This window comes from Crinia signifera, chromosome 4, assembly GCF_055691185.1.
Source record: "Crinia signifera chromosome 4, ASM5569118v1, whole genome shotgun sequence".
NCBI lineage: Eukaryota > Metazoa > Chordata > Amphibia > Anura > Myobatrachidae > Crinia > Crinia signifera.
This window is the reverse complement of record NC_139220.1, coordinates 18,588,850-18,603,130: the sequence shown is the minus strand read 5'-3', so window position 1 is coordinate 18,603,130 and position 14,281 is coordinate 18,588,850. Positions and strand designations below refer to the sequence as shown.

Here is a 14,281-nt window from a genome sequence, read left to right as displayed (position 1 = left end):
AACATGGCAACTGGATGCATGTCAACTTTTTCTATGTGTCAATCTTTTCACTGTTGACCAATAGTGGTCAACCAAATGGCCGCATACCTGGTTAGGAAATTGCGGGCTTCAAAGAGGAAAGCTAGATATGAAATTAAAACAGATAATTAACAAGTGCGGCAGATGGCACCCCCTTGCCCTTTTGCGCTGTGAGCGGTGCAATACACCGCACCACCCTACTTACAGCCCTGACTCTAACATAAAATAATAAGCGATAATACAAATATAACATGGAAACGTTTATAGAACTATTTTGCCTTCCAGTACACACACATTTTGGGATATCAAAAGCATTTAATAACATCCCCTTTCCAATGAAAAAGGCAAAATACCAGACCGCTAAACGGTTTGTATCACAGACCGCAGCAATAGGAAGGGTTAAACGGCGAGTCCTTGCATCTGGAAACGACAGACGATGCTGGAGATAAGATCCCGCCACAACTGTGCCTACCCATTATCATGACTCCCTAAAATCTCATTTTGGGAAGGGGGGGTGTCTATTAATCAAATAAATAGAAAATAGTCCAAGTGATATATGAATCCTACATAGCCTGGAATCTATATAGATGAGAGGAGACGACTCCCAGACGGAAGACATGGGGGAATGAAGGAGAGAGAGGCGATATTAGCATTCCGATGCCTGTGGCTGGACCACGGGGCTATTACTAGAAATTCTGCTCATGGCAAAATCACTGGGCTCCTCTTTTAAGGATCGGCGGAGCTTGCCAAGGGGTACATCTGGAGCGCAGAGCTGCCAGCCTCCCATGATAAGTATGATGAATCTGATGCTGGTGGCTGCATTACTATAGGATGATGACAGTCCTCTGCGTGTTCCCATAAAATATGCCTTCTGGTTACACGAGTTTCCAGTATGGAGGGGGGGGGGGTGTCTTGAACTTATTAGGTAATTCTATAGTGGCGGCGGAAGAGGGAGCCTGGTTTGGGCAGGGCGGGTGTGTTCTCCACAGCTACTGAAGAAGCACGGAAAGTGATGTAAATAAATATATGTTTATATACTGTGTGTGGGTGTATAGTCAGACATCATAAGTGTAATGTACAATTGTGAAGCCAGAAACAGCACTCTAGGAGCCAGGCAAGAGTTGTGACCCAGAGGATGTGTGGAAATATGCTAATTGAGCAGCCGTTTTGCATAGACACGCCCACCGGAGTCTTGGCAGCAGCCAGCAACTGTGTGCACCTTTGCAGCATCACCACGGATGTTCAGGAGTTCTATTTCACATGTGATGTTGCTATGGGAAACCAATCAGAATCTATTGCTTATTTATTTAGCACCCTTTAGACATCAATGGAGGGAAACCTATTCTACATCGGTCACAAACCATGGCCGATTTTAAAATCATCGATGGTCGATGTCCATCCCTAACGTGAGCCTCTGAATCGCCGAGTGGGTCTCTCCAACCACGCTCGCTGAGAAGTTAGCCACAGTCTGCCTACCACCGATGAGGCGGTGGAAGACCATCTGAGATCACCGCGGAGAAGAAAGCTCCGTCACCTACGACAATGACACAGTTGGAATAAAGAACCAACTTCAACAACTGGAAATATAACAAAGCAAAACTGACTGGAGCACCAGCGGGGTCCTTCAATGAATAGAGAATTCCTAAGGGGCATTAACTAGGTTGTACCTGCGGGTTTACACATTCCTTGAGCTGCCAGCGTAGACGCTTGTGCCCCCCAGCAGCTCGTTCCCATGGCGGACACAATAAAAGCTATCATTTATAAGGAGAAATGACCAAGGCTAGCAGAGTTCAGGAGACCGCGGACTTCAGACACAACTGAGACTGTGTATAATGGAGCGCACCTGTTGGCCGATCCCAACAATGGTCTAACTGGGACGTTTAAATGTGATGGACGGGGGATGTAGAAATACAAACAAAAGCCTGTTCTAAGCTCATTACTTGGAGCTGCCGCTCAGTGTGACTGGTTAACACTGACCTCTGTCCTGCAGGGAGACGGGGGCCTAGGACTTATCCTGCAGGAGTGTTGTGCTGAATGCTGCCGCTGCCGCCGCCGCGATAAGCACTTCTATAGCCGAGGTGTCAGATGTAATCATCCCGCCACAAAGCGAAGTGCTGTAATAAAATAGTAATGGCATGAATATAAATAAAAATAGTGGTAGCTGGGAATCGGCGTTCTTGTGCACTGTGATAAATACGTCTCAAGCAGGGAGATACAAAGATTCCATAATATTTATGGCTAAGGGGGTTATGTACTAAGGGCCTAATTGAGAACCTGTTTGTTGGGATGCTAATTTGCATAGCCCTGTGATCAGGTGTACGCCGCTCCGCCAGAGTGAAGTCCCACCGCGTGCAAGCCTGCGAACTGCTTAGCAGGGCTGGTGAAAATATTGCCGGCCTGCAATTAGCTACAAATCCATTATCAAGCTCACTATCTAATGATTCCCCAGTGTGCGCAGTCTGTGCGTAGCCCAGGACTTACACAGTAGCTGCGAATACGGCTGATCGGGGGCGGAGCTGATGTCACATGACTTCCCCTCACACACCTGGCCACGCCCAGATAACAGCCGTGCACCATATAAGGATTCCCAAGTATGCGCAGTCTGTGCGTAGCCCAGGACTTACACAGCAGCTGCGAATCCGGCTGATCAGGGGCGGAGCTGATGTCACATGACTTCCCCTCACACACCTGGCCACGCCCAGATAACAGCCGTGCACCATATAATGATTCCCAAGTGTGCGCAGTCTGTGCGTAGCCCAGGACTTACTCGGCAGCTGCAATAGGGTCAGGCTGATCGGGGGCGGAGCTGATGTCACATGACTTCCCCTCACACACCTGGCCACGCCTGCGTATTCCCTGACACTCCCAGATAACAGCCGTGCACCATATAGTGATTCCCCACTGTGCGCAGTCTGTGCGTAGCCTAGGACTTAAGGCCCCCATACACTAGGGCGACTTGTCCTTAGGACAAGTCGCCCCCGACTTCCCCCTGAGCTTCCCCGGCTGCTCCCCGGGGGAGCTTGATTAGACTGGCACTTGATGTGCCATTTTTTACATGTGATAAATCGTCTCGATTTATCACATGTAAAAAAACCCGGGGAGCAGGGGGGGGGGGGGGGGCTGGGGACTCTGTGTCCCCCGCTGCTGGGGACGCTGCGGGGGACAGCGTCTGTGTCCCCCCAGCGTCTGTGCGGCGAGGCGGTAGAGGGAGCAGGGGGGCTGGGGACGCTGCGGGTGACACGTCTGTGTCCCCCCAGCGTCTGTGCAGCGAGGCGGTAGAGGGAGCTGGGGACGCTGCGGGGGACACGTCTGTGTCCCCCCAGCGTCTGTGCGGCGAGGCGGGAGCAGGGGGGCTGGGGACGCTGCGGGTGACACGTCTGTGTCCCCCCAGCGTCTGTGCGGCGAGGCGGTAGAGGGAGCGGGGGTGGCTGGGGACGCTGCCGGGGACACAGGCGGCATAGAGCCGGGCAGGGGGAGCCGGCGGGAGCTGTCAATGGTAGAAAAAAAAAGCCTATACAATGAATGGGCTGCCTGTGATTGGCTGAGCGCTCTCTCAGCCAATTGCTGACTGGCTGAGAGAGCGCTCAGCCAATCACAGGCTGCCCATGCATTGTATGGGCTTTTTTTTTTTTTATTCAATACTGACAGCTCCCGCCGTCTCCCCCTGCGCGGCTCTATGCCGCCTGTGTCCCCCGCAGCGTCCCCAGCCCCCCCTGCTCCCTCTACCGCCGCACTAGGTCCCAAGTCGGGTGGTCGGACGTGCAGCAGGTCCGACCACCCGACGCAGATCCGATGCGCACGGGACCGCGCATCGGATCTGAGGGGACATCCAAACTAGCCGATTTTGGTCCGATTTCTGCCAGATCCGACTGATCTGGCAGAAATCTGACCAAAATCGGCTAGTGTATGGGGGCCTTTACTCGGCAGCTGCGATAGGATCAGCCTGATCGGGGGCGGAGCTGATGTCACATGACTTCCCCTCACACACCTGGGCAAGAATGGGCTTTCCCTGATACACCTAGAAAACAGCCAGTTACCAACCACAAATGCCGACTTCCTGTCAATCAACTTGCCTATGACCAGTGATATAAAAAAGTAGCAAGCTTTTATTGCAGGATGGCCTCGCGCAGTCTATCGATAATTTGCAGCTGTGTGCTAAGGGGCCAAATGCACTAGGCTTCAAAAGTGATAAAATGGAGAGCGATAAACAGCCAGCCAATCAGCTCCCACCTGCCATGTCACAGACTGTGTTTAAAAAATGTCAGGCAGGAGCTGATTGGCTGGTTGTTTATCGCTCTCCATTTTATCACTTTTGAAGCTTAGTGCATCTGGCCCCAGGTCTGATTTAGACCCAAAGAGAGATAAAGTACCATCCAATGGGATTCTAACTGTCATATTATAGGGGGTGCGGATCATGAGGTAGAGTGCAATTAGGTCAACACGCACAAGGATGGGAAAAAAAAAGGTAAACACAGAAATGGTCAACGCGGAAACGTTTAGAACAGATGATCAGAACAGGGCTAGACTGCTCTACAATCATAGCACATGCACACTCTAAGGGATCAACCAATCAGAGCATTAGATCACTGGCAGAGTTCAGCCAGCCAATCATAGCATCAGATAGTCCATCAGGCTTGTGTGTCTGGTTACTATAAAGGTTGTGTGAGATGTCAGAGGACAGGAGTTATAGCTGAAATGGCCTATGAGGAATTCCCAGCCTAATAAGGCTGTAAGAGGTGTATATAACACAGGGTGGTCTCCAAAAATGACTCCAGGCACCTGGTTTTTGGAAGTCATGTCTACTGTTATAAAGGTTGCGCCTCTTCCTGGGCTCCGGAAACGATTCTTCCGGCTTTTACGCCTTCACCTCTTAATACTACATTATTTTGTCCATCCCTGGATTTAACGAATGAACTGCAAATGTGTTGGCTATTTTCCCACCAGAACCATGGACAGCTCTACATACCAGGTTGGCCCGGGCTAAAATGTATTTACAGAGAGATGTGTGTGGTGTGGGCCGATTCAGTCCTGCTCGCACAGGTTCGAATTGGGCCCATCGTCCCCAAAGGTGGGGGAGTGTGCATGCGCCTACTGTAAGTGTTACTGAGCATGTGCAGACCGCTGCAGCGAGCTCGCAGCCTGATTGACAGGCAGAGGGTGTTCTGGGAAAAGTCATTTGATGTTGAGCAACCGTTGAAGGATCTTCCCTCTGTGCAGGCGCTTGCGAGCTGATGTGTAAGCGTGCGCATCCGAAGATTCGCGGTGTGCGTTCGCTGGGGCTCCGAATATAAGCAGCTTAGCGAGCAGGTGCGAATGTACAATGGGCCTGATTCAGACTCGATCGCTGGTCTGCCAGTCCGCAGACCGAAGGATCATCGAACAACTGCGCATGGGCACGGTACCCAGTGTGTGCGTATGCGGGGTCCCCCTGCAAAGTGAAGCAAGCGAGGGCTTCCCATCACTGGCCGTTCACAAGGTAACGGACAGCCGTCAGACGTTTATGGGCGGCACGCCAGCGTTTTCTATCAGTGCCTCGGAAAATGCAGGCGCCGCCCATCTGTTGGGAGGGTGGCTGACATCAGCGGCGGCCTCCATCTCCCCATGGACACCGCAGCGCTGTGTAAGTCTAGACATACTTGGCGGCAGAGAACAGGGGGAAAAGCATTAGATGGTTAACGGTAGTGAATGTTTTTTTCCCGGTGTGCTCAACTGCGAACGTATTCGCAACCGCGCACAGGGGCGGGGGGAGATTGTGGCGGGGTGGTCATGTCTAGTGTCTGATTGTGTCTCCGAAACACTGCAATCTGTTGGCAGCGAGTGAAACTACATCTCTTTCTCTCTCACACACATGCACAAATACAGAGGCAATCCCAAGGTAGCAGACTAGCTTTCGAAGCATTGGCTTACAAGTACTGTATATCTTTACAAACTGCAAATACTGCGAGATGCCTCATCGTTTTATGAACAAGAGGTCTGTCTCCCCCTCTGACTAGATTGTCATCTCCTTGGAGCAGGGCCCTCATCCCTCCTGTTCTCACAGCCCTCTCTCTTCCCCAGCGACTGTCTATACTCGCAGCTCTTCCCATAATCATTCATCTCTGCCAGCAGCCATCCCCGGTAGTACGCAGACACCTCCTCTGTTGCCCTACATCTCAGCTGTGTTGAGAATTGTCACCTGGGCTCTGTTTTAGATTTTCCACTTAGCGTAATGTTTGTGTTCTCTGTATTGTTCTACTGTGCGTCCTATGTACGGCGCTGCCAACCCCTTGTGGCGCGTTATAAATAAAATGTAGTAATAACAAAAACCAGTTAACAATTAGCTTTCATGTGATGAGTGCAAGCAAAACAATGAAAACAAAGCTTTGATTGGTTGCTACGATTTTACTGCAGCATTTGTCCAATTTTATTTCAGCACTGTTTTCTAGATGGTTCTCATTGGCATACATTTATTTTCACAGTCCTGAAGGACTGAGAATACGTTGATGTTGCTACAGTACGTTCTCCTTTGAGGCTTCGATAAGGCCTCCTTTTAATAGGGGTGAAGTAGTAATCCTTTAGCATGTAAAGCAAGCATTGAAGGCTAGAGCAGTATAGTATTGGGGGGGGGGGGCAGTTGTTCTGTAGTGGATTAACCGGAGAGTGGCTCTAAAGCCACTCAAAATAATCAGCATGTTTGTAACGAGAAAGGCCGACATTTTTTCGTTTAGAGAACCCTGAATGCTATTCCTTTCTATGCCGTAGTGGAAGAAAACAGTCGCTTTAAGTGCAGTTATCTAACGTACATGTCTGTGGGATGCTCACCGTACCGTGGCCAATCTGTCATCAATACAGACAATACTTCTGGTATGCTTCTAAATGACATCTCGATATGGAATTGATGGTCCAGAATGCTTAAAACTAGGTAATCCATATAGAGTTTTTCATCAAAATTCCAAAAATGGCCAATGTACAGTTAAAAAGGACCTTGCTCCAGTTTTTCCTCAATTCCCCTCCTGACTTCCCCCATAATTTATTTGCAATACCCCTCGATTCATTTAAACACGAGTCCACTTGGGGAGGGAGGAAGTGTGGATATAGGCTACAATTACAGCTCCCTCAGGCTCGTAGATTTAGGGTAATTCAAATTCCAGAAGTGCGGGGCAGAATCGGACCAAGAAGGGGGCAAGTTGTGATACCCTTCTCGAAGTTAAGCAAATTGTACCCATAGGGCCTTATTTAGTTGGGAGTATGTCAGTTTTTCGGGGTGTACTGTACACAGTTCCTGAAGAGGTCAGATGCCTCTCTATTGAGCCCTTGTAATTGGCCATTTGTGTGTTGAACCCTACAGCAGACTGTACTAAATGGCCAGTGACCAAGGTACCTGAAGCAGCTTCTGGTTCCATATTGTCCCACCCGATTACTACGATCTGCAAATGAAGGAATCTTAGCGGCGCCTAGAATCTCCCCATATTCATCTGGAGGTCGAGTTTTAGCCAATGCGGCTCTGTCTTTAGGCAGCCAGCTTCCCCGCACAGTGCGAGAAACCCCCACTTTAGAATCCTTTCAACACAGACTCAAGAATTTCCTGTTGAACATTTTTTAAATTTTTCCTTTAGTATCTCCCTGCTCTTTGTATTCTATAAAAGCATTTCTGTACTTTATTGTTCCTGTACTGTATTACATTCATTCTATCCGTTAAGCACATTGAGTTTTATTGGAGAAAAAGCGCTATATAAATAAATGTTTTTGAAATATTAACCCTTGTGCAGAGCATCTCTTTGGCATGACACCTGCACGCTTGTGGCCGTCGTTATCAGCGCACAATTCTATTAGCCCTATCTCAGGTGCAAAGATCCATCTGAACACAGGCGCTTAGGAAATGTACAGGCAAATCCGCGTAGCCCGCAAGTCCATGGAAAGATGGAACCTGACTCAGAAGGTGGAACTGCTGTATATGTCTTATGGACGGTATGCACTAGGCCGAAGGATCCATCCAATTTGACTATTGGTAGGTGTATTATTAATATTATCGATATTTATATGCTCCACAAGGGTTCCGCAGCACCTAAAAATACATTAATGAGCAAAAAACAAATAATGACTTGCAGTGCAAGACAATTCTAGGACAAGTACATGGTAAGAAAAGAGTTGTAGGGGGGACATGACACTGAAGCAATATTTTTGGTGGCAGAGATATAGGGGGATAGTCAATGCAGGGTTATGACTGTTTGGCTGGCCCGACATCCGTGACTCTGTCCCGTTCTCGGCCGGCTCGAGACAGAATTGGCAGACGGGCTTCAATGTCCCGCCTGCAGAGAAGGGGGTGTGGCCGCATGAAGCTTCCGGCAATTGTATCGCTGCGGCGGGGTGCTCGTCAATTCCCGGCAGAACACGGCCGACGGCTTGTGAAGTCGAGGATGTTCTGCCGAGATTCCCTGTTTAATGCGGTCGGGGAAAACAGCATTGAATAGGGCCCGGCCGCTCTTTCCCCCTTTGGGAATAGCGACAGGATATTGAATATCCCCAAATACTAACAAAAGCACATGAGGAGAGAGGACCCTGCTTGTGAGAGCTTACATTCTAAAGGGGGAGACAGACACTTACCAATCGTCTGCCCAACGTGCCGTGCCTGACATCACAAATGTGTTTACATGTGCCCACCCAGTTGTGATGTCAGTCAACAGCGGCCTCTGCTGGAAGTGTAAGGTCGGCAGTGTTTGATCACCACACTTCAGTCCAAAAATATTTTGAGAAACACATATCAACCTTTCCATGTGTCATCTTTTAACTATGTCGACCTATTAAACGTCTACCTATTGAGTATTGACCTACCATCCAGATACCTTCTCAAAGGTCTAGTGCGAACCGGGGATACAAACAGAAGTTTGCACCTAAATTGCCAAAAATTCTAAACAGCATCTGCCGCCTTTATAATACATGTGATGTAGTTATATAAGTAAACAGAATTCACCTGCGATACAATTATAGTAACACGTTGTATCTTCAGCATTGTGCTCTTTGGCCGGTAAAAGGTTTTAAGTTGAAAATATTTCTCTGGCTCAAATTAGCAAAATCCCTGATAACAGCGGTTTAAAACTTCTGGAGTTTAAAGGTGGAAACAAAGGGCCTGTTTCAGGTCGAATTCCCGCCCCCTCCCGCATCCCCTCGCTAGCATGCAAGGGTATGTGTAAGAGAACAGCCAAAGGAGAAAGAAAGAAATTATTCGATGGTCACCCACTGTCTGATGGGGTCTGAATTAGGCCCTCTGAAGTCATTACATATTCTCTGTCCATCTGTGAGGATAGCAAAGGAAAAGGATTACAGCAGCTTCTAAGGTAAACAAGACAGGTTACAGACATTATAGGCCAGGGATACAATACGTGTATATTTCAGAAGCGCTCAATGCAGAGAAACGTGGAGAATTTCCCCGCTCCTTTTATTCCACGGTACATTCCGTACAGCTTGGGTTCACAAACAATATCAAAAATGAAGAGGCAAGGGACTCCGTACTTCAGTGTCTCTTGAATTAATGAACTGGAAATGAGTTTTGTCAATGTTTTGGGAAGGCAGCGAGAATGAAAAGAAAGCCACAGAATTAATCACAGTGAGAAACGAGTACTTCAGTGACCCGCGGGGCCCTGAAAATGCTTGTCTGGGAAATTCTTAAAGAAAAACAGGCGTTATAGGCGACTCCCCAGTCCAAAAGAGGTTTAAACTTAAGCCTGGCCTCACACAGAGCTGGTGTATACTAGAACATAGTTTCTCAGCTATTGTACATGCAGTAATCTGGGTACCGTGGACAGATCTCCAACCTACATCAACCAGTTCTAAATAACAAAAACTAGTCTTTAATAAATTAGAGCACAATAAAACCTATTTAAAAATAAAGTGCCTCACCTATTAGAGCAACAATCCCAAAATTAGTTGTCTACAAATATTAGCATTTTACATTTTTCCTTGGTTTGTTTCTTCAGGCAGCTAGCTATGAAAGATTTATAGTTCTGAACATCGTCATGGCTACCACAGTTACATGTAGTGAACAAAGAGGCTTTAAGACCACACCTCTGAACTTAGCTGTCCTCTTGGTGTACTGTAACCCTCTTTAGGAAGCTATTTAATATTTATAGTTCTGAATATCGTCATGGCTACCACAGTTAGATGCAGTCAACAAAGAGGCATTAAGCCCCATACACACTAGCCAATATGTTCTATGAGCGATATCGACAGTGTCCACAATATTGAGCATACACACTGAAGGACATCGGTGAATGATATCATTCAGTGACATCACTGTGACCCGCTAAACATGCAGCCAAAATTGACCTGCATGTTCAGCCGACAGGGGGGATATTGACTGTACACACTAGACAATTTTGTTTTAATCGATATCGTTCAGAAGGGCCCTTCTGAGCGATATCTTTGGTATCTTTTATAATCTTGTCTAGTGTATACGTGGTTTTAGATCACTCCTCTGAACTTGGCTTTGTCCTCTTGGTGTACGGTTTACCCTCCCTCCCCCTCTAATATTATATTCCAAGTTCATATTACCACCTTTACCCTGGAGAGATTTTGAAAAGGAGATCATTTCTATTTGAAAATGAAACAGTTTATGTGGGATTGTGGCTTTTAATAAACAAAGAATGTGACAAACACCAGAAATGTCAATTACACTTTTGTATGTTTGAATATTTTTCACATTAAATGTATTGTGAGACCTGACTTTCTAACACTGCTTTCCCAAATTTGCAAAACTGCATTATCTGTTACTCAGTAACCCAACACATAATGCCTTAAGGAGATCTGTCTCATCACAGTGGAAATGGTTTACAGGGAGCTACAGAGCACAAGGCAAGACCGGACAGGCCTTGTGTATTAAAAAATATGTAAGTTCAATACGGGCAGGTTTGTCTGATTTTCTCCACTGATCCGATCAGTTGGCCCAGTGCTTCCCAAATGTTCTTGTACCATGGTGCCATAGAGTATCGCCATTTTTTTTTTTTTCAAAGCTCTCCTAGGCCAAAAGTTTTGTCATGAGTAATTCAGGAATATTATTAAATTACACTGTGATGATGGACTTGGTCGCACTTGTTTGTCTACATACTCTGGTATTGCCTATGACACTGGTCACAAATCATTTGATTTGAGACTGGAAGGCCAACCCATGTCAGCACTGCAACCCTGGCACCCCGCAGCAAAAATTGTCTTAAGTGCCTAACCCTTCCTACCTGCCGACTATCCCTAACCTTCCTACACCGCACCCTAACTTCCTCTTCTAAGTGCCTAACTAACCCTCCAGCCTAGCCCTCTTTTACCCCCCTCTCCCCGGCCTAACCCTAACCTTGCCCCCCACCCCTACAGCCCAACTGGAAGTATCCCTCTAGTACCTTAACCTCTCTCCCCTGGCCTAATGCTAACCCCCCCCCCCCCCATACCTATGTTTGTGATGGAGGAAGACGAGATTCCAACATCAGAATTTTCAATGATGTCAGGATACCAGCGTAGGTCTTGTAGTCACAAGTTAGGCTGCTGGTGTGGGTATTCTGACTGCAGGCATCCAGTCCACCTGGATATTAACCACATCCCGAATAATTACGTAGAATGCAGTGTCATTTGTTTTTGTTTTACAAAAAGTCTTGTACTGCAGTGAGACCGGTCACAAATGAATGCTGGAATCAGAATTTATTCACTCTAGAGACTAGGAGGAACTCTCCAGCCATTGGTCAGCTGCAGAATGAATAGCCAGATGGAGGCAGTTGCTAGGCAACAATTTTAGCAACTATATATATTTTAATTCGATTCATTTTAGAGCTTACATAGGCTCTACTATCATCACATCCAGGATCTGATCATGTATTAACGTCCACGTACAGGAAAGAATGTGTCTGCTTCATCCGATGAGCAGGAAACCACCCACGTAATGTTCTGCCTGGATGTTTGTTACATCACTTTTTCTTGAGAGATCTCAGAATCAGTTTGGAATCCCGTTCCTCGACGTGCAACCCCATACTCTCCAGTTGCGAGGTGTCGGCAAGACCTTGCCGCTCCATGCTGGCGATCAGTTCCTGATTTCTCTCGTTCTGTTCCGTGAGGTTCCTAATGGCGTAAACCGCCCACTGGTTTAGGACTGGAGTCCACATGGTTAAGGAATATACAGAGAGAAGAAAATACATATAGGCTACATTACATTCTCATAATTATCTTCCCCCCAGTTAGGAAGCAAACTATTGGGACAATAGTATTTATCACATCAATAAAATAAAAAAAAAAGGAGAGATTTGTGTATAAAAATCTATTTAGAAGCTACTGGAGGGTTGTAAACTTAGCCAATTAGGGGTCAGCAATAGGCCACTATGATGGCTTTTTAAATACCAGCGAGGGTACCCTACATCATACCATGTGCATATTAACTCGCAGCTAGTGGTGGCTTTACAGGAGGGGCTACAGCTCCGTTTAAAATCAAATAGGGAAGCCACGCCAACTGCCACTCCAAGCGGATTCACTGCCAGTTGGCTCTCCCATTTGAATTTTGAATTGCGCTGCAGCCTCTCTGAATCCATTTCCTGTCAGTCAAGCTCTGGTCACTCCGCGTTTACAATCTATACGCATTTTCTGTCCCTCTTCAGGCTCGCGTATGAGCAATCATTCGATAATCGCTCCATTTGCAAATACTATAAATTAGCGATCAAGTCTGAATCGATCCCAACATATGGTTTCTGAACTTTTTTTTTTTTTTTTTAAAGCAAGGGCGTTCTTAATGGGCAAACCACACAATTCACATAATAATCATTTTGAAATTCAAGGAAAACCAAAGCAGTGATTTTTATTTTCTTTTGAATTGAATTGAATGTAGATGTGGATGGAATGTCCATCGGTAGTATAACCTCCGGTCGGAAGTGGTGGAACCTCACCGTCACGTGAGAACATGGCAAACGCAGCAAAATGTCAAAGGATGGCGAGGGTAGGATTCGGTGCACACTATTGTTAATCTACCCGCAACCTGCGTAGTTTCCATAGCAGGGTGAGAAACTGTTCAACTGTAAAGGGAAGATGTTGGAAACACGCAGTGATGTCACACCAGTCATAACGAACAAACGGCTAAATCGCCCTAACAAACTGCTACGGAAAGTCCCAGTTTAGGTTTACGTTATAATTCAAACAGCAAACGGAAAAAGGATGTTAGCTGTAAATGAAAGAAATGAATTTAAATCATCACTGGCTGGACAACACCCTCCCCCCCATCCTAGGAAAAGAAAACTAAACGCGCCTAAGGGTAAAAAAGTAATGTATAATTAAGATTTCAACCATTCTTCTACTGAAATGTGAACACATAGTAACATGTTGAAACAATGCGTGCCGGGTTGGCGTGAGCATGGGGTGTCGCTAGCAAGGTGCTGGCTTTTCCTTGCTGCAAGAAGTTCAGAATTGTTAAAGGATTAAATGTTTATAAAATTACAGATACGTTGTCTGTGTTCTCGGCTCGTTAAGCCTTCAGCGACACACAGCACCTGACTCATCCGTGTGCTCCGAGATTTTTATTTTTTTAAACCGGTAAAAATGTGATTTGTGATCAGCAAAACAATTATTTGTGGAGGTAGATTTACAGTTTGGTAGAATACGCACCCGGTGGCCTATATATATAAGAACGCGGGAAACCGGCATCGAGACAGCAAATTGTTGGTAAATTTCATATAAGGCGCTCAACGTACCTCCTGGCCACGGCAAATATCTTCCGTGCTATCCATTTTTGTTGGTCACGCAGTCTAAACGCCTGATTGCAAGGCAATGTGTGCGCCACAAGCGACCACCTCTCAGTGACTGGGATGCTGATAGCGGCAGCAGGAGGAAGCTCAATTTTATACATACACTGATCATCTGTCATTCACTGCACTGGTATTATAAGGAGACTGGAAGAGGACGCGCCAGTGTGACGCATACACCAAACTACTCGCGGTCACTTTGGTGTATGTCTCACAAGTGCAGTCACTATCCACAGCAATCACCCATGAATCACTGCACTTATAACACAACAGCAAACGCAAGAGGAAGCACCAGTGTGGAACGTACTCCAGTCAAATATCCTGTTGCCCGGGGGAAAAAAATTCCGGTTTTCCAGAAACCACCGTCCTCTGGGCAAGTGTCTCAAATTATGACAATAGCAATGAAATATATGATTACTAGAACTACTGACACATCATGCAGTGGAAGGGACAGAGCGGAGCTGCTTCACATGTCCCGTGTGGTAGCAGCTTCTTCTACCAAGTTTGCTGTGTGTGATTTGAGTTCT

The 14,281-nt window shown here is 46.7% G+C and overlaps 1 protein-coding gene across 4 annotated transcripts in view; it reads right to left on the bottom strand.

Moving 5' to 3' along the window:
• Window positions 1–11,743: 11,743 nt before the first annotated feature.
• ATXN10 (ataxin 10) overlaps window positions 11,744–14,281 on the bottom strand; it is a 111,487-nt gene continuing 108,949 nt past the window's right edge. For all 4 annotated transcript variants that reach the window (XM_083181293.1, XM_083181294.1, XM_083181296.1 and 1 more), the window contains one exon: window positions 11,744–12,121. In XM_083181293.1, the coding sequence (XP_083037419.1) occupies window positions 11,940–12,121 (182 nt within the window). In that variant the 3' untranslated portion in view covers window positions 11,744–11,939. The remainder of the gene's footprint in view (window positions 12,122–14,281) is intronic.